The following is a 20316-nucleotide window of genomic DNA, read 5'->3' as shown; positions in this document are numbered from 1 at the left end:
AAAAGAAAAAAATCGGGAATTTCTCCGGTGCAGTGGGAGGGCTTGTCCTTTTACTCTTCGCGATGCGGTCGACTGGTCATCCAAAGCTTCTTTTCTCTGCACCAGACATCCAATAACTCTTACGTCCTTACTTGGTGCCGTTTATTTATTTTCCTATCGCCAAATATATTGAACACATATCTTTTCATTTATCACGAAAAAAAAGAACTTCCCGATTCGCTCTATCGATGCCAATTTCCTGCTGATTCTATACCCTGAAGTCGCTCCGTGACGGCGGCCTGCCCGCCAGGATTCTCACTGCTCCAGGATGAAATTTGCCAAGTTCGTTATCCTGATTATATATATGCGCAGATTCCACTAGGCACACGCTGACTATATTTAGAGAATTGGAACAGGAGCTAGTCCCTGAATGGCGGGCCAAATACCTCGACTATAAGGCAAGACTACCGGAATGACACAGAACACAAAAAGAACCCGTCCAGAACTCGAAACTAACCGGCTTACTTTTTCTGTGTATATAGACAGGCAAGAAAAAAGTCAAGGCCATTACGCGTGCCTTGCAAAAAGCGAGTCGCAGTCCATACTCTCAGTCGAACCGTCCATCCTCCCATCATGGCCATAAACGAACTCCGTCAGGATTGACCAGCCAGCAAATCGTCGAGCAAATCGTTCCTCCAACGCCAAACCGTCCGTCAGACAAGCGGCTTACTCCCACAGAACCGTCGCAGAATAATTACCCGACGCCGTCTGCAAGATCAGGGAACAATCCTGCATCGTCCGTTCCGCGTTCCACGCCTGTGTCACGTAGCGCGGAGCGTCAACCGCTACACTCCCCGGGATCTCGATTCTCGTCTGCGGCTGTTGGGAGCTATGGAAGCATTCTCGCATCACCGCTGCATGGGGCACCCACTGCGTCGGACATGGCATCGTTGGAACTACCTGATCCCGCCATCGATCCGCGCGATGATCGATCCGATAAGGTGGACCGCGACGGCGACGATAAGGACCACGTTCATTTCACCTCCGGCCCTGGCGATCCAGAGAGTCGGGACCCTTCGTCAGTCTCCCTGCGCCATGTTAGCGCCCCTAGTCACTCCGATGCAAAGCCAAGCACACCGAAAACACCTGAAAGTAGCGCAAAGAGGAAGTCTCAACTCCTGAAGCGGGTTTTTCCTCACCAAGATGTGGATTTATCGACAGAAAAACAGGGCCAACTTGAAGCTCCCCCTTCGTCGGAGGTCGACCGGCGCCAGGACGAGTTTTTTGCTTTCTTGGATGATGAGCTGGAGAAGATCGAATCGTTTTACCACATGAAAGAGGAGGAGGCTTCCCATCGGCTGCAGATGCTGCGGCGACAACTACACATTATGCGCGACCAACGAATCCAAGAGGTTCTGGGGGCGCAGAAGAAGTCCGGGAAGAGAAAGAATGGGAAAAAGGACGGTCCTAATCCGAAAGCTCTGACTGGGTTAAACGGCAGTTTGGTGAAAGACGTCTTGACGGGACGGAACCGGTTCGGGAAGAATACAGAAGCGCTGGCGCAGATGGCTACGACCACACCAAGGACTCTTCAGGCACAGGACCGTGAATCGATCACGCGTCGGAGGGATTTCTCGCGCCGGCCAGAAGAAGAAGAGTTGGATGAAGCGGAGGAGGAGGAGGATGAAGACTCGCCTAACGTCGATGTACCATATCGCTCGGCAAAGAGGAAGCTGAAACATGCCCTCCAAGAGTTTTACCGTGGTCTCGAGTTGTTGAAAGGATATGCCTACCTCAACCGCACGGCATTCCGGAAGATTAACAAGAAGTATGACAAGGCCGTCCAGGCTCGTCCCACTTTGCGTTACATGTCCGAAAAGGTCAATAAGGCCTGGTTCGTCCAGAGTGAAGTTACTGAGAACCTGATGGTCGCGACGGAAGATCTCTATGCTCGCTACTTTGAGCGCGGGAATCGCAAATTGGCGATTTCCAAGCTGCGTCGTATCGACAAGAAGTCGGGCGATTACTCTTCCAATACTTTCCGTTCCGGTCTTCTCTTAATGGCTGGTATATTGTTTGGGATTCAGTCCTTGGTCTATGTTGGGCAACATATGAGCAGTAAGGATCCGACTCTTCATGTTCATACAAGTTATTTACTACAGGTTAGTCTTGCGCAAAGGACCCACCATCGAAAGATACTAACGTGAGCAGATTTACGGAGGCTATTTTCTCGTTGTTTTCCACTTTTTACTCTTTGCTTTGGTCTGTATGGTCTGGACCAAAGCCAAAATTAACCACGTTTTTATTTTTGAGTTTGATACAAGACATGCATTGGAATGGCGTCAGTTATTAGAGGTATGCGAACCCAATCCGTGAATCGAACATGTCTAACGCGCAACAGATACCATGCTTTTTCCTGTTTCTCTTGGGGCTATTTATGTGGCTCAATTTCCTAACTGTTAATGCTATGTATATATACTGGCCGGTAGCCCTTGTGGGACTGACTCTGATCATTCTCTTTCTACCGTTCCGTGTGCTCTACCATCGCAGCCGACAATGGTGGGCATACTCCAATGTGAGTGTCCGACATATGGACTGGCCTTCTACATTTACTAATGAGAACAGTGGCGTCTGGTTCTCGCGGGTCTATATCCTGTTGAATTTCGTGATTTCTTTCTTGGAGACATGTACTGTTCCCAGACGTATGCTATGGGCGTAAGTGAGCTTCAACTCCCAAATTTTGCAATACTGACTTCTGCAGAACATTGAACTATTCTTTTGCCTTTACGCACGACACTGGAGCGATCCACCGCAATGTAATTCGTCCCATTCGCGCCTTCTGGGTTTCTTCCAATGCCTTCCGGCAGTTTGGCGTGCCTTTCAATGTTTGCGCCGGTATGCAGACACGCGAAACATGTTCCCACATATGATGAACTTTGGCAAATACATCTTCTCGGTCCTCTATTATGCGACCCTGAGCATGTACCGGATCCAAAGAATCCAGCGATTCGAGGCGACGTTCATTACGTTCGCCTTGCTGAACGCTGTTTACACTTCAGTGTGGGACCTTGCCATGGACTGGAGTCTAGGCAACCCCTACGCCAAACACCCTCTCCTACGTGAGGTCCTAGCTTTCCGGCAGGTCTGGGTGTACTACGTCGCCATGGTCCTAGACGTCGTCATACGATTCAACTGGATTTTCTACGCCATTTTCGCGCACGACCTCCAACATTCAGCTGTACTGAGCTTCGTCATCTCATTCTCCGAAGTCTGCCGACGGGGCATCTGGACAGTCTTCCGTGTCGAAAACGAACACTGCACAAACGTCCTCCTCTTCCGCGCCTCTAGAGACACCCCCCTCCCCTACGACCTCCCCAAGACCCCCGAAGAACCCGACCACCACAGACCCGAAGACGTCCCACTCCAAGAACAACCACCCAGCACCGGCGCCACCATCCAACCAAGCCCCAACCCCGAAGACCTGGAGCAAGGGCCCGTACCGCCAACACCAGCCGGCGCATCCATGCGCACGCGTCGCGGGTCCCGCGCAGCTGCTGGCCTTTCACGTGTTGGATCTATCGTGGCCGCTGCACACGCGCAGGACTTTGAACGCAGGAAACGTCCGGATCAGATGCATCCTGCTTCTGTATCGCAGGGGAATGCGCAGAGTCCGGAGGATTCGAGTGAAGAGGAGGAGGATGATTCGGGGGATGCTGAGGCGCATCCGGACCAGTATGCAGATGATAATCTGGAGGATGAGATGTCGTTTGGGCGGACGAGGACTCATCGGACGCATGAAGACGATGATGAATAGGTTTGCTGTTTTCGCTATTCTGGGAGGCATTTCGTGTTGGGCATTTAGTCGGTAATTATATATAGCGAACTATGGGAGGATTATTGATTAATATTGCTGGATTTGGGTGTTATTTGGGTATATATAATGTATCTTGCTATGGTAATCATTTGATAAAAAGAGATGGTTTTCACTTGGCCATCTGTTTTACTGTTCAATTCCAGCTCCCGCTCCTGGATCATATAAAGTGGTCCAATGATGCAGCAACTCATCAACCTTAGAATCAAGATAAGCCGCCCCGCGCCAGTCTGAAGTTCAAAAGCCCTCAGATGATCAGTGTCCTTGAACGTCTCCCGAAGAGTCTCGAAGATCGATGAGCATCTGTCCACTATCTCATTTGCCGTCACGATAAATGGTTGATGTAGTTCGGACTTAGAGAGACTCTTGACCACACTACTAAATGGTATGCGGACCGCCGACCAATAGATAAACATGGTCCAACCCTAATCTGTCATCATGAGATAACATCAGACTAAGCTCATTTTCACGTCCCCTGTAATTTGGCCCGAAGTTCAATATCAATCCAGGAACACTCTATTGTTTTCGTATTAATCACTTGCTTTCTCACTGATATAATAAGCAGTCATGGATAGCCAGCGTCCCATTCCGGGTAAGTACCACATGTCTTTTCTGATATCTATATACACTAGCAGTCGAGATGACAATAATAGACGTTCTCAAGGACGTTCCTAAGGAACTCGTCAACGAAGCTCTGCGCATACGAGATACGTTCATGATAGACCAAGGCCAATTGAAAGAGATTACCGATCGTTTTCTTTTCGAATACCAAAGAGGTAGCTCACATACCAAAGGATACAGAGCTGATACTAATAATTCTTAGGCCTAGAAAGTGACGACAGTGACATCGTATGTGACCATTATCCTATTTCCCTAACAGAGTACTAATTCCCTAGCCAATGAACGTAACCTGGGCGATTGGCACTCCCACCGGCGACGAAACAGGCACATACCTCACCATCGACATGGGCGGCACAAACCTCCGCGTTTGCGAAGTAACCCTCACCCCGACCCCGGGCGGCTACGACCTCATCCAGTCCAAATTCAAGCTTCCCGATGACTTGAAAGTCGGCCTCGCAGACATGCTCTGGCAGTTTATCGCGGATTGCCTATACCAGTTCCTGGAAGAACACGGATTGCTTGCAAAGAGAGGCAAGAATGAAGCGAGGCTGCCGCTGGCATTCACGTTTTCGTTTCCGGTTGCGCAGGACAGTATAAGACACGGGGTGCTGCAGCAGTGGACGAAGGGTTTTAATATTGGGGGTGTGGAAGGGAAGGATGTTGTGCTGCAGTTGGAGAGAGCTTTGAGGGATAGGGAGCTCCCTGTTGAGATTGTTGCGTTGGTCAACGATACCACGGGGACGTTGATTGCGTCTGCGTATAAGGATCCGGAGATTCAAATTGGGAGTATCTTCAGCACGGGGTGTAATGCCGCTTACATGGAGGATTGCGGGTCGATTCCTAAGATCGCGCATCACAAGCTTCCTCTAAATACTCAGATTGCTATAAACACTGAATGCGGCGCCTTTGATAATTCTCATCACATCCTCCCACGCACGCCCTTTGATGTCGAAATCGACGATACGTCTCCTAAGCCCGGACAGCAAATCTACGAGAAGATGGTAGCAGGTCTCTACATTGGCGAAATCGTCCGCTTAATCCTCCTCCACCTCCACGAATTCTACGGCCTCTTTGCAAGAGACAACAATGACATAGCCCGTCTCCGCAACCCAAGCGCAATTGACTCCTTTATCCTCTCAAAACTAGAAGAAACTCATTCCTACAGCCCCGATTCCTCCATCGAGATCCAATCTCTCTTCCGCGACTCTCTAGGTATCAACCCAGCGCCCCCTGAACTAAACCTCTGCTGCTTCGTTGCGGAATTCGTTTCCACGCGCGCGGCGAGATTGTATGCGTGCGGGATTGCGGCGATACTTAGGAAGAAGAACATTAGGTCTTGCTCGGTGGGGGTGGATGGGTCTGCGTTTACCAAGTATCCACGGTTTCGGGAGAGGGCTGTGGGTGCGTTAAGGGAGGTGCTGGATTGGCCGGAGGGCGAGGAGTTGATTAGTTTTCGACATGCGGAGGATGGGTCTGGGGTTGGGGCTGCTTTGATTGCAGCGTTGGCCGAGAAGGTGGGGAGGCAGCAGGGATGATATTGTTGGGTTGTGGTTCCTGAGGGAGTTATATCAGTTCAAAGTTCGGCCTCAATTCATTAGTTTGCCATGAGGGACTCGCATGTGGGCTGCATCAAGTACATTTACTTGCTTAATAAAGCGCCATTGAGCCTTACACCACATGATCCTGTTATCCCTTTCTCTGATCTTCCTTTATTTCATTTTCTTTGCTACAAAAATGTCACTAACCAAGTCTTGCGTTCTATTACCATATTGTCACCCTTTATCTTAAACCGAATGTCAAACAAACGAAGAAATCTAAATATACAGGAAACATCGTTTGCAATGTTCCAAGTGACCAGCAAGAACTGGCAGACATCATATATTCATTGATGTGGAAGATGATCTCTCTTAAATGAGAACTCTCCAGTCTTCGTTGTTTCTTCTGCCATAATTCTTTCTCACTTTTTCGATGGAGGCTCCTGGTGCATCTGTTGTATAATAGCGAAGCACCCAAGGTAGGTAAATTGACGCCTTTAGACAGGACCAGAACGTATCCAGGCTCAAAAACCCTACTCTTTATTCCCCCATTTCATATATACATCTCTGTGGCCACAGGTTATGTGGTCTTCCTGTCTAATCGAACAGCTCTAGTAAATGGCACCTATGTTTGGGTAAGTCAAAGCAAGCCAAGGGGTGCGCCTTACCATCGCATTGTGGATCCATGCGAAGTGAAAAATTACCATTTTCTGAGGTTTCGATTGTTTCGAACATTCTGTTAGATTTCTAACCGAATCAGGTACATGGAGCACTTACATCGACGCAGAAAGTTTCAGAATGCCTGGCTGTGTTTTGTGCAAGGGTGGTTTCACTTGGGCTTGTCAACTTAACGAATCCCAGAGATCTTGTCTGCGTTTTTCTGTCAAGCCTTCAGGATAAGCTTAGGGCCTATACATCCATATTGCCTTAATGGTGCACTCCAATGAGGCCTAGCTTACTCACTTTACCGTTTTACTTGGGAACGAGGACCCCCGGATTTTCTGTGCATCGAAACCATAAGTTCTCGAGGTCATGTTTTGAAGCGAGCATTTATGGTAAAATCGGGGCCACAGCCTAGCATCTACATCGAGAAATATTGGGCGTTTGGTGATCCATTCGCAGCAGGAATGGAAACTGGTCAGACTTTTACGGATTCAACTGGATAAACATCAAGCCCTAGATGTTCCCATGTACATATATCGATGAAGATAACACTTAATTTTATTCTATTCTCCTCCATTTGGCACAGTATACCTGCTAGATTTTCATATAAAGTTTTATACCGCACTTACCCAGCACATCTCAGCTTTCCATGACCCTCGCACGTTATAGAATACAGAGGATAACTATACGGAGTTAGTCCACGTACGGAGTAGCTTATCTCCGAACCACGTGATGCAGACGTCACATGCCACTGACTGCGCCTCGCCCACTCTTTCTACCTCCGTATCCGTACTTCGTAGATCATCAACCCCATCGCGCATCCTCTTAACCGTCACACTTACACCGATTCTGTTGTCGACACCTCGAACACCTTAACACGATCGCTCAGTATGGCTGCCAACGCCAGATATGAGCAGGCTCCCCAGCGAGACTCCTTTGAGGAACGGGAGTTCTCTCAGCCCCCGCCGTCTTATCAGGCTACCCCGGATTTTTCCAGTGCGCCTCGCAGTGAGGGAGACAATCTGCCAGATGACTTCAAGGTATGCGCCCTATGGAAGATAACATAAGGATATTAAGGTATAAGAGAGTATGCTAACGCGAGTAGTTCGGTGGTACCGTCGCGGAGGCGACCCTTCCCATCCGTATGCAGTTCGTCCGAAAGGTTTATTCGATCTTGTGAGTATTGCCCAATCTTACGAACAGGATAACAATGGCAGAACGAGAAACGAAAGAGGCTAACGAAGGATGATAATAGGACCGCCCAAATTCTCCTGACCGCCGCCATGAGCTCGATCTCCTTCTTCAGCGAGGGCTACCGCACCTGGATTCAAGGCAACTTCTGGCTACTCATGGTTTCCCTCTTCGGCGCCATCGGCTTCATGCTTGTCACCTACTGGAAGCGCAAAAGCTACCCCGCCAACCTCCTTTTCCTCTCGGCCTTCACAATTATGGAAGCCTACTCCATCAGTGTCGTGACCTCGCTCTACGAATCGCGCATCGTCGTGCTAGCACTCGTGTTCACGCTCGGTATCTTCGTCGCTCTGACCGCCTTCGCGTGCCAATCCAAATATGATTTCACGAACTGGATGCCGTATCTGTTCGGTGGTCTTTGGTTTTTGATTCTATTTGGGTTCATCGCCGCTTTCTTCCCGAGGAACAGCACTATGGAGCTTGTGTATGGCGGCGCTGCGGCTCTGATTTTCTCGGGCTATATCCTTGTTGATACGCAGTTGGTTATGCGGCACTACCATGTTGAGGAAGAGATCGCGGCTGCCATCTCGCTCTATTTGGATATTCTCAACTTGTTCTTGGCGATCCTACGGATCTTGAATAACCAGAACAACAACTGATTTGTGCTGACTGCTATGTCTAGATTGCAGTAATATGAAGTGCTTGCTATCTCTCTTTCGGCCTTTACATGAGATTGTCATTCATTAACCCAGCTAGCGCTTCTACAGTCCCTTCTATCTCTTTGCTCTTGTTTTATCGGCTGCATATTAATTTCTTCTGTCAATGACTTCTTTTTTCTTTACAGGGTGCTCAGGTTTTTTATAGCTCTTACACACAAAATCCACACCATTTCATTTGCCTCCAAACCAAGGATAGAAACACTATAATGACTTCTCACTTTCAAGATGATAATAAACAGATTTATTAAGCGTAGCCCAAAAAAGCAAGCCTCTAACCATGAGCAAGAAAAAACAGTCTTGAGCCTGAACTTAAGGAAAGAATTTATATCGACCAGAAAGGAAACCGAGAAAGCAAACCAAACGCCTTGCACAGTCGTATCGGCAAAATGATTCAACAATAATAACGATTAACTCGCTTTGTGGGAGTTATAGCAATGAACAACGGAAGAAGATTAATGAGCGAATGCAAGACTAGCGAAACAAGTAGAAAAGAAAAACAAAAAAGCTGTAAGCAGTGATGGGACGAAGCAGGCCCAAAAGAAGAGCGAAAAAGCGAGCGAAAGAGAAACTGCAAATAGCAGATACATTGTGAAATCGAACTAATTCGAAGCAACAAAAACAGAATTGGTTACCAGCGACACGATCATAACCAAGGCACCGTAGACAGCTAGAGCAAGACTCATTTTGCGAAGCAGGTTTCTACGCCACTGGCGTCGACCATGACGAACGATACCGCCATCACTAGGCGCAGTCTCCCGGGCCTGGTGGTCGTTATCGTCGCTACCGTCGTCTGCTTGGGTAGATGCAATTTCGTCATCATCGCCAATTTCATCGTCTTCCTTCATGAGTCGTTGGTGGGATGGAGAGTCGGGGGAGGAAATCCGGTAATAGAAGAGACCAGGGAGAATGAAACTGATGCTGGTGCTACCTGTGCTGCCAACGTAGGCCAGTACAGCCTCGAGTGATGAGACGGTCATGGCAGCAATGTAACTCAGAATAAGGACAGACGTTGTGATCACTGAGAAACGCAGATCGCTCATGGGTTCTGGCGCGCGGTTACCTCTTGATCCCAGGAGAGGGTGACGGTGAGGGGAGTTGTCATTTCCATTTGACGCCTTGGGTCTCCAACGCAGCACTGCGTCGACAGAGGCCCGGCAAGGGTGGCATTGAAGGGGATACGAGAACATGACGAGGATGACTATGGCAGCCCGTCCAATCGTGGCCCAGAGTCCAGGAGGGTACATTCCAATGATGTTCCCGCTCACGCTGTTTCCGAATGAGAGGTATCCAGTAATGGCCACCAGGATATAAGTTGAAGCGGCACCTCCAATGCTAGCAAAGATGACGCTCGTGGTGTTGAAGTGGCTGTTGTCGCGGATCTCGTTCAGAATCGAAAACATCTGTAACCGTTAGTCTTCCGCTCGAGGTGAGAGGGGAACGGTAGCACACGACATACATTTTGGTGGCATGTAAACGCAAAGATGGTGACGGGGAGACTGCTAAGCGTAGGGACAGCACCGGCCCACTGGATAATACGAATTGGACCGCGATCGGCCATCGTATCGCCCTTGATGAAGTGGTAAAGAACTAAAACCACCAGATAGCCAATGCACGCCAAAGCCGCAAAACTGGTATATTTAAGGGAATCAAGACGTCGAAGATAGGAAAGAGGAATGATAATCAGCCTGTCCAGAGTCAGTATCTTGCCTCTTTGATCTCGTAGTCCAAGGTATGACTGACATGAAAGCCGTTACCCAAAAGTGCCTGTCCACCAAAAAGTCATAGTCCGGCTCTCCACCAACGAAACCCTGAATGACTGCCGGCATCAAGTCTCCGATAATAATCAAATAGCTCACTCCGACACCAAAACACTTTATTGCGATAGCGGCATCAAAAACGACGGAAGCGTTGGGATAGGTAATTTGCGACAGAGCAAAGAACGACGCAGACCCCCTTTCCAAGTACTGAGCACACCGCGACTGCAAATATAAACCGAACCCAGCCGTTATACCGGACCACAAAACGACGAGCACACCGAGGACGATTCCCATGTGGGAGATGGCGAGGGGCATCGCCAGAACGCCGGCACCGATAACTAGAGAAAAACCACCCCGTCAGGACAATCAATCTGTTAAGACAATCGGACAATCCAACTCACTTGTATTGACCAAGTTGATCACACTGCTAGCCCAACTGGCCTGGCCCTGATAACCAGCGTTCTTCCTTCGCGGTCTAACCAAGACATCTCCGGTCAGAGTAAACTACTCCTCACACGACAAAACAGAGGGACACATACCTCCATAATGGAGCCCGAGACCCCTCTCCATTGCCAAATCCAGCTGTAACGTCGTCGTCCACCATTGTCGATAGACGGTGGTTGTAAGATTAACCGATATGAGGTGGTGATAAGGATAGCGGTCACGACTCGAGGGGAATATCTGATCAACCGAGGGCGATGACGGGCACAACCACCATAACGCGTGCCGGGTATGAAGTAGTAAGAACGAGAAAAACACAGAAAAAAAAAAAGCGAGAAGGAATAAAGGAATAAATCGGCGATATAACACGAGAGGAGTTGGCGATGCAGGGATCGCATTGCGTGAGGCGGAGTTGAAATCACCGCCGGCGGAAAATGTCGTCCTCTTTCTTGGCCGCTTTTCTCTACAAGTACTCCGGACTTACGAGGTATACAAACAAACAAACAAATAAGGAAATTATTGCTCATTATTCATTATCATAGCTATTCTCACAGCTTCGACTTTCCCCATCCCGGCTGCTTCAACAATGCAATCGACTCTTCCTCTACCGTCCTCGTGTCCGATGCGGTGTTTCCGGCACGCTTTCCAGGACCGGGATCGTTGTATGGATTTACAGCGCGCACTGTTTTGGAAACTTCCAGGATAGTTCCACCCTTGACCTCGAACTGTTGTCCCTGGCCGGACTTGTCGCCAATAACCTCGCCGACTTTCTCCTGTTGCACCAGTGCCAGCATCACCTCGGCCACCTCATCGGCGGTGACCCACGTGTCCGCCGTGTCGATCATCTTCAACTTCTCCGGATGGTCCGTCCATAATGGAGTCTTGATAACTCCTGGTGCCACGGCCGTAACGCGGATTCCGAAGAGCTCATCCAGTTTGGCCATGGAGCGCACGAAACCGCTGATACCGTGCTTAGTGGCCGAGTAGACCGGAGCAGCGAAGGATGCATTTTGCCCGGCAATACTGGAAATGTGGACAATGTGCTTGGGCTTTTTGGAATCGCGATTGTGCAGGAAGTGAGAAATGGCGAGTTGAGTGACGCGGATCGGGTGTGTCAGGTTGATATCTATCAGGCCGTACCGGCCACCAGCGGGAGAGTCCTTACTGGCCTGCGTTCCAGGAGGGCGCCAGAAGTTGGTCCAGTGCTGTTGATCATGGTCAGCTACGCTTCAATATGGGTATAGGAAGCATCCGAATATCCTACCGGTTCGTAGACTCCAGCTCCCGGACACACCAAGTCGATCTCTCCAAATTCTCGCTCTGCGACCTCGAACATCCGCTCAAGCTGCTGCCAGTCGGTCACGTCCGTCGGTTGGAATACCGCTCGGGAGGTGCTGTCCTTGCCCGAGTGCTTGTCGACAATGACCTGAGCCTCAGGACGGAGACCCAAGTCTGCAATGAGGACATTGCAGCCGTTCTCCAGCAGGAGACGGGCGAAACTCAGGTTGATTCCTGCAGAAGTCAGAACACTGTATAAGTACCAATTGCTCTTATCAGATCATACCTGAGCCGGCACCGGTCACAATGGCTGATCGTCCTTTAACCGAGAAAGCCATACTAACGACTGCTATCCAGGTGTAGACAGGTGGCTGTAATGGACAGGGTGATACAGGATTTGGGACATAGTAAGCACCGAGCCTGGAGTATTTATACCACGAGCTCATTCACTCCTGCTCCATAGCCCCGGCTCGAGTGCGTGGCTGCAATGACCGCAAAGGGCATGAGGGGACTCGCGGGGCAGACTCCGAGAGTAGGTGTGCCGAGCGCGGAAGGAATGCCGACCTGTGCTCCGTAGTACTACTCCGCGCTCTGAACACATTATTAACGTGCAAAATCACCTGTATGGTCTCAAAAGAACTCTGCTTCTCGCTAGCTCGGATTGCAATATCCCTGCATCCTGGTCTAGCCAGCTCATCCGCACGACGTGGTAGAAGCTGGTCTTGGAATCCATGCACTGTTTGGCTAATTGCATTGAGGGGCCCATTGGGCAAACAGAGTCGATAATAAACGCTCCACCGAGATAGAAAGTCACCTGAAGGGGGTAGTGGAGCAACTGATTGTCACCAGGGTTGGTTTCCCGGTATGTACGGAGTACAGAGTAATCAGTTGTAGCTCATTCTCGAAGTGCTATATCTAGAAGCAAATCGAATCGGGACACAAAACTCTGTTGACATAGCTTTTTTACCTTGCCCCCGTCTCGTCCTAGGCCGTATTACTCTACTGCTAGGGGACGGTTTTCCTTTTCGATGCAGATTCCCTGTACAAAACATGCTTGTTGCCGAACCTCGTCCCGAGCATCACCACGTGACGACCCAGCTTCTACAAGGTCGTTGTACAACAGGAACCACAGCAATTGAGCTTCACTCCGGAATAGATATCAGGCACACTTGGTATATAACGCTCTGTAGACGAATATGAACAATCGCCGGCTAAATTGACCTCATGTCGGCCGTGGAAAAAGCGAGCTTTTCCCGATTAGGACTCTGGGGTAAATGTCTGGTTAACCAATGAAAAGCCTCCATTTACGCCAAGACCCATAATGAACCGAAATTTAAGCGGGGAAGCAGAAGCGGCAAGTCATTCAATACAGTAAGCGAGCCGCCTGGGGTAGGCGGACTGGTTACCGGATTAAGAGAGAAACCGCCATGGCCTCCGCATAATTCCTCTGCCACTTAAACTGAAGGCAGCATATAAAGCCCCTAGACCGTCTTGTTCAAAATGTGACGACAAATAGACCTATTGTTGACTGGTATTTACCAATTACGACCATGTCGAGATTACTCTCAAAGACGGCCGTCCGGGCGGCTTCCACGACGAGTCCATCTTCTCAAATGACCAAGGCAGCGGGTGACATCTCCTCTGTCTTTCCCAGTTTGAGACCGGATTATCAGCCTGAGCCTTTGCCCCCAAGGTTCAAGGACTTGAAGGCGAGTCTATTCGCGAAGAATGAAGATGCTTTGAAGCAGAGCTGGAAGAGGTTACTCTACAGCCTGGACGAGGAGGTGCAGAAAATTAAGGCCAAAGGGAGTGATGTATGTTATAAAATCCCTCTTTTCAATGTGATACACTAACATTAAAACAGATTATACCATCAGTCAACTATTCAGACATCATCTCAGGCAATGTGTCCAATGAGATGCTCGCGGAGATCCGCCACCGGGGAACAGTGGTGATTCGTAATGTGATGGACCGAGACACAGCCTATGGCTATCAGGAGAGAATTAAAGATTACGCCGCAGCAAATAAGGAGCGTGTAAAGGCCTTCCCCCCAGACTCTCCTGCTGTCTATGAGCTGTACTGGACCCCATCGCAAGCTGAGGCGCGATCCCACGCCAACATGTTGAACACGCAACACTTCCTGCAGCGCCTGTGGCATTCATCAGATCCAAACACTCGCATCTCCACAAGAAATCCCTTGACATATGCGGATCGCCTCCGTATCAGAGGACCCGGTGATGCCAAGTTCACTCTCGGACCTCATATTGACGGTGGCTCGCTTGAGCGCTGGGAAGACCCAGAATACTCGCGGGTGTACACGAAGATCCTTGAGGGAAAATGGGAAGAGTATGACCCATTTGACGCCAGACACCGCGTCAAGGCCAACATGGATTTGTACAACGGCGCTGGTGCATGCTCCATGTTGCGATTCTTCCAGGGCTGGCTCTCCATGTCCGAAACAGGCCCCAACGAGGGCTCGTTACATGTTTGTCCCATGCTCCGTCATAGCACAGCCTACACCATCTTGCGTCCCTTCTTCGATGCCCAGTCTTCGCAGCCTAACATCGACAATACCTTCCCCGGAGCTGTTCCGGGAACTTGCCAAGAATACAACCCCGTTACGCACCCACACCTCGATCTGGAGACCACAATGGTGTCAGTACCCCGCGTTGATCCGGGTGACTATGTCGCATGGCACTGTGACTCGCTGCATTCTGTGGACAAGGAGCACCACGGAGATAAAGATTCCAGCGTGCTCTACATCCCCGCCACGCCCATGTGCGAGATGAACGTGGACTACCTTCTCAAGCAGCGCAATGCCGCCCTTGCTTATTCCCCGCCATGGGATTTTCCCGGCGCTGGTGGACCCGGTGAAGCTGGTTTCCAGGGTGCGTTGGACTGGTCGTCTGTTAATACTGAGGGACAGCGTGCGATGGGCATTGGAAACAAGGGCTGGGAGATTACTGAGGATATGAGCCAGGGTGAGAAGGAGGCTGTACGCTATGCTAACAAGAAATGCTTTGGTGAGGCATAACGCTGCAAGCTACATACGATATTTGCATTGAAGTTCTCTATCATAGTCGTTGCGGATTATTCCATTTCCTGCATAGGGACTCAATACTTGACTCGCGGGAATTAGTTCCGCGGGGTTCAGATCTCAATTTTTACTTCAGCCGCTATAATTGGGGTGACTCGGCGCTGCATTCTGTGTATGCTATAGGGAAGATAAGCTTGTCCATGTTCCCAATCATAGCGGTTTCCGTGTGCGGTATGTCTGGGCAAGGGTGGCGAATGGCGCCTAATCTGATTATTGAATTAATTTTGTCACTGATAAGGATTCCTTTTCTTTTCTTATTTTCCTTCTCTTTATTTGGCCCGTGTCAGCCGGCTTATGTACGGTTGCGTGGTTTGTACTGATAGGAGACATATGCTTGTAGACTCTACCCTTCCTGGTTTGCAGATAAATTAAAGTAGATGAATAACAAGCACCAATTTATGCTTCTTGAGTTAGGCAATCCATTAGTAGCTTCTTTCCCCAGATTTTCTTTTCCTGGGTTCTGGTTCTCCGTCTTCCTTCCCCGGAACCGCCAAGCCAGCATCCAGGCTGTGCTGTCAACTCGGGACGATCCCATTCCCGGCCAAGCACGAGAACCCGACTTTGTAGCCCTGGTGATGATGCCGAGAGTCTTCGTTTCTGGGCAGATAACTTTACCGACCAAGTTCCAACAAAGAAAGGGGCGATGTCTTCACCCCAGGCTGAGCAATGCAGAGGATTTCAGTGAGCCATGAGTCGCTCACGATACAAACATAGGAAAGGAGAGATGGAAATGGAAGAAAAGATACAAGACTTCAATCTCAAACCTGACGGCTTAATATTCTGCCTTGTCAGCACGCGATTGTCAGGATTCATGCAAGGATGACCAAGTCCGGTTCGGATGCCAGCCGGCGTTCTTATACTGGTGATGATAGGCAGACAAGAACCGAGAATCGAAACGTCTAGTCTCCAAGAACCAAGAGCGTCATCTTCATTGTCAGGTATTGATGGGGATGCCCCGCAATCGGCGGTGTTCTGTTGCGCAATGGCGAGGGTGCTGGGAGATTATATATACAGCAGACCCGAGTGTCCTGATCTCTGACCCATACTTGACTGTGTATCTTATTCTATTCCTACTTGTCTATCAATAGTTTCTCCAGAATGCAAACTGCCTTTTCGGGACCTCAGCCGGATGCTCGCCACCTGACATACCAAGATGATGCTACCAACACCCGTTTGAAGTCACGCTTTGAGAGCAAAGATGAGACGACAGACGGTAGCTTCTGGTCGATACGTGGTGCCAGCACGAACGTTTCAATATCGGGAGGGAACCAGGATACCACCTCCCCTGAGTTCTCGTTGCGCGGGAGTGTATCTCGATACTTTCTGGCCGAGATTAACACCAAATGGACCGATGGACTTCTCATCGTCTGTTGCTTTGTCAGTGGTCTGGTAGACGGACTGTCGTTCGACGCCTGGGGGAGCTTTTCTAGCATGCAGTCCGGTCCGTAATCTATATTCATGGCAAATGATGCCACAGTTGCTAACCGACAATAGGAAATTCCGTCTTCATAGCCCTAGGCGTTGCAGGCCAACCCGCATACCCAGCCTACCTCTGGGCCAAGTCCCTCATCGCCCTTGTCACCTACCTAGTCGGAAACGTCACCTTCATCCAAGTCTCCCGCGCCCTCAACCCTCTCCGTCGCTCCACCCTCATCCTATCCTTCAGCGTTCAAACCGCCGCCCTCCTAGCCGCGGCTCTCCTCATCCAACTCGACGCAGTAGACAGCAGGCCCGAAGACCCCCGCGCTCCGATCCAGTGGATGCAAGTCCTCCCCATCGCTCTCCTCGCCTTCCAAGCTGCGGGCCAAATCGTTGCCTCGCGCGTGCTGTCCTACGACGAGATACCCACCGTCGTCTTGACCACTTTGCTTTGTGACTTGCTCGTTGACAAGCATCTTTGCCAGAGGCCTTGGAAGGCAAATCCTAAGCGCAATCGCCGTCTTTCGGCGTTCCTGTCCCTCTTCCTTGGTGCTATGACAGCTGGTGGATTGTGTAAGCTGGATCATATGCCGGCTGGTTTGTGGTTAGCCATGGGATTGAAGTTGATGATTACGGTGAGCTTTATGGTGTGGAAAGACAATCAGAAGGCGGTCGATACAGTGTCCATTGCATAATCTTTGCATAACCTCATAGATAGCAGCGGGGGACTATTTGGCCTCTGCGCAGGCGGCTCTTCGGCCTATGGGCTAACGGACTTTCGACTAGAGGCCTGGGTAGATTTTAGATAGTTATTTATCAGTAAATTGATTATTTCAGGTCAAAATACATCTATAATCGGTAATGAATTCATTCACATAGTACGGCATAAGTGAGGATATGAGTCCTGCCTGGTTAATTTGGCCCAACCCAACTGATTGGTGGGCCTAGCACGGAAAATGCCATCTCCGACTGTAGCAGTATATTCCTTTGATATTGCGTTAGTTATTAAAAGGGCTAGCGGATAATTGCAAACGAAGCCAAGAACACAAGGGAAGCTTTCGAACCAATAAGCCCAATACTCACGTGGAGCATCGACGCGGCAGCCGTGGCTGGGGTTACGCAATATCGCGGCGTCAAAAGTGCAGCCTGTGCAATTCAATCCTACTATTAGTGGAGACTAATCTTCTCTGGGATGTCCAGGGAGCAAAAAGCAGTGAGGACTGGGATTTGGAATGGAAATGGAAAACTCCCAGGCTTCTTCAAGAAACATATACAGTAACAAGGAAATATTTTTGAAGGAATAACACGTCACTTCATCCATGATGCACACATTGGTAGAACTTGTTGTTGGAAAAAGGATCATTATACCGTGTATTTCCGTGCGCTTACCCCTAAGTTCCTTGCCAGAGTCTCTCGAGTGCTCTGGCCCCGTTCGAGTCTTGCACCCTTGCTTAGGTTTTCGGCCCAGAACTGGGGCTTTGGAAGCCGAGGGCGATGGGGTGGGGAATATGTCTATGGCTCGATGATAAAGCCGAGCATTGATTCGACCTTGTTCCGCTCCTTATCCATCTAGGGTCATATCTGAATTTGTTGCAGTATGGGAATTGTTGGCTTCCATCACGTAGGATCTCGATGCCCCATTTCGGACGAGGCAACTCATGTTTCGTCTCTTGGCCAAAATTGTCCATCAATCCGCAGTACAAGGTGGCATTGACTTTACTTCAAATAAGACCAGAATCGCAATTTCAGTAGGTTTAAGTAGGATGCCTTTTCCCGACACAGCTCTGAATTCATCAGCTTTCAGTTGGGATTTCATTGCGGTATCGACGCATAAACATATATATGGAACGTCTCCAGACACGTTTTGCTATGCGGACTACCAGGAAACATTTTAGGGCCAATTCATGCCTGATTGGCGTTATGGCATCTTGTTGGCCGATCATAATAAAACAGGTGCGCTGGTATAGAAGCCTCAACCAGCTCTGGGCGAAGCCATCCATTGCGGTAGAATAGGCGTGTGAGCAGATCATCTGGAATTGCAAAGGCTCTGTCTTCTATGGCAGTGTCTCCTCTTTAGGTGTCAATGTCAATATGGCAGAGCTGACGGTACACTGAGTACGTTAAAGGTCTCATTTTTATCCACGTAATTGTCGAGAATTTTACCTGTTCTGTAGTGGACCCAGTCGGTTTGGTCGGCGGACCCTAGAGGAGCTAAGCATTCGCAATAGACAGAAATGGGAGGCGTGCATGTGAAGCACAAAAGCCCAGATTACAGATAGCTCGAGCCGTTATCGTCAAGAACCCACACGAAACCTGATTTTAGGTGACGGATAAAGCCCACGAAATAATTCCCTTGTAAATGTAGGTCAGTTGGTGGTGCCCTTTAGCGAATGAGAAAGCCGTGGCGAAAACCCCTTTCTTATGTTCACGAATGGACCTGTATATTCAGTAGGCCTTTATGGGACTGATTGTATAAAGAGAGAGGGAGACCCCCTGTAGATAGATGAGCGAGTCGGCTCTCGCCAAATGTCAGTCCACGACATGAGCTTTGTGCCTCATCGAGCCTTCAAACTCAGCTTTGTCTGCGATATCCAGCGACAAGCCTAATCTCTGATCATGTGAACGGCCGCTCTTTTCGGCGAAATCATCGATAGAAAACTCATAATTGGACCCATCACAAGAATTGTCAAGGCTGGTGTCCAGTCACTTCTTATTGTGTTCATAGAGTCACATACTGGTTGGTATATTCAAACAACAATTAGCAATCAGCAATTCATATATAAAAACGCAAGCCTGGGGAGGGCGGCACGGAAATAAAACACTACTCAAAGTCTGAATGTGTTCAAGGGTTCTACCCGCGATCTTGACTTGATACATATAGCATGCATGCAAGACCGTGTTTTAGGGCATTTATAGTGAGACAAGTGTCAAAAGCTCCGGTCATACGTGACGCCGTTTTGGCTTTTCACAAGGGATGGGTCAGCTCTAGATTCATCGAGCATCTAATCCGACATGAAGAAGCCAAGGGCCTGGAAGATCTCGACACACCTGAGGACTACGAAAAATTTAAGATTATCAACTGTAGATTGATGTATGTCATCGACAGTTCTTTCCTACAAAGTTACATTCTATGAGACTGACTCGATACAATTAGGCCTTATGCTTACATGATGGAATATGATATGGAGCTGACCCTTAGGGATGCCGAGAGACAAGATGCGAAGAATGCCGAGCGCCTTGCTTTCAAATGCATCGGTGTGTCTAACGAGCTTTGGACCTGCTCCAAAGGAGCGCAAGCGTATAGGAAGGGCAAACGGGTCATGAATGCCATCCTCGTCTGATGAAAACGAAGAGTCTCACTACGCATCAGGTGATCATCTTGATCAAGAACCGAGTGATACAGCTTCAGCGAGAACTCTTGGCTATGCGTCATAAATTCTTGTCAGCCCCGGTGCTTTCTGATGTTATGCGTAAATATGTCAATGATTATCTCTGGATTATGTCGGGCAACGAGCTTTTGCTGTTCACTTGTCCGCGATATCATCCCCAGCTGCATGTTGAGCTATAGCTGTGGTGTTGAATTTAAATCAGAACCAACTTATGATTTTCGTATAGCTTTATCGGGATAATATATAATTGGTCTGATTCAAAAGGCACAATCATTTATCAGCATCTAACATGCCGTTTTTCCCCTTCCCAAGCTATGCCCGGACGGATGTATACCCCGGCCAACCAGCAGATCCAC

At 49.2% G+C, this 20316-nt stretch overlaps 7 protein-coding genes across 7 annotated transcripts; 5 read left to right on the top strand and 2 right to left on the bottom strand.

Moving 5' to 3' along the window:
• Positions 1-307: 307 nt before the first annotated feature.
• On the top strand, positions 308-3793 carry ACHE_50650A (uncharacterized protein; the record flags this gene model as incomplete). Its single annotated transcript, XM_043280390.1, has 7 exons — positions 308-321; positions 383-437; positions 522-2141; positions 2191-2334; positions 2381-2554; positions 2605-2694; positions 2741-3793. The coding sequence occupies 7 exons, from the start codon at positions 308-310 to the stop codon at positions 3791-3793; spliced, it is 3150 nt and encodes a 1049-aa protein (XP_043137974.1).
• A 624-nt stretch (positions 3794-4417) lies between these two features.
• Positions 4418-6006, top strand: ACHE_50649A (uncharacterized protein; the record flags this gene model as incomplete). The annotated part of the gene is made up of 4 exons (XM_043280389.1): positions 4418-4442; positions 4504-4626; positions 4674-4699; positions 4747-6006. 4 exons carry the CDS (start codon positions 4418-4420, stop codon positions 6004-6006), a joined length of 1434 nt encoding a protein of 477 aa, XP_043137973.1.
• Positions 6007-7559: 1553 nt separating this feature from the next.
• On the top strand, positions 7560-8519 carry ACHE_50648A (Bax inhibitor-1 family protein; the record flags this gene model as incomplete). Its single annotated transcript, XM_043280388.1, has 3 exons — positions 7560-7709; positions 7775-7845; positions 7925-8519. The coding sequence occupies 3 exons, from the start codon at positions 7560-7562 to the stop codon at positions 8517-8519; spliced, it is 816 nt and encodes a 271-aa protein (XP_043137972.1).
• Positions 8520-9178: 659 nt separating this feature from the next.
• On the bottom strand, positions 9179-10940 carry ACHE_50647S (putative amino acid transporter; the record flags this gene model as incomplete). The annotated part of the gene is made up of 5 exons (XM_043280387.1): positions 9179-9979; positions 10036-10264; positions 10320-10674; positions 10738-10811; positions 10876-10940. 5 exons carry the CDS (start codon positions 10938-10940, stop codon positions 9179-9181), a joined length of 1524 nt encoding a protein of 507 aa, XP_043137971.1.
• A 385-nt stretch (positions 10941-11325) lies between these two features.
• On the bottom strand, positions 11326-12393 carry ACHE_50646S (putative short chain dehydrogenase/reductase family oxidoreductase; the record flags this gene model as incomplete). Its single annotated transcript, XM_043280385.1, has 3 exons — positions 11326-11982; positions 12042-12289; positions 12342-12393. 3 exons carry the CDS (start codon positions 12391-12393, stop codon positions 11326-11328), a joined length of 957 nt encoding a protein of 318 aa, XP_043137970.1.
• Positions 12394-13605: 1212 nt separating this feature from the next.
• On the top strand, positions 13606-15089 carry ACHE_50645A (DUF1479 domain-containing protein; the record flags this gene model as incomplete). Its single annotated transcript, XM_043280384.1, has 2 exons — positions 13606-13869; positions 13920-15089. The coding sequence occupies 2 exons, from the start codon at positions 13606-13608 to the stop codon at positions 15087-15089; spliced, it is 1434 nt and encodes a 477-aa protein (XP_043137969.1).
• A 1161-nt stretch (positions 15090-16250) lies between these two features.
• Positions 16251-17266, top strand: ACHE_50644A (YoaK family protein; the record flags this gene model as incomplete). Its single annotated transcript, XM_043280383.1, has 2 exons — positions 16251-16593; positions 16647-17266. The coding sequence occupies 2 exons, from the start codon at positions 16251-16253 to the stop codon at positions 17264-17266; spliced, it is 963 nt and encodes a 320-aa protein (XP_043137968.1).
• Positions 17267-20316: the final 3050 nt, after the last annotated feature.

Source organism: Aspergillus chevalieri, chromosome 5 (assembly GCF_016861735.1).
Source record: "Aspergillus chevalieri M1 DNA, chromosome 5, nearly complete sequence".
NCBI lineage: Eukaryota > Fungi > Ascomycota > Eurotiomycetes > Eurotiales > Aspergillaceae > Aspergillus > Aspergillus chevalieri.
This window is presented reverse-complemented; position numbering and strand designations above follow the sequence as displayed.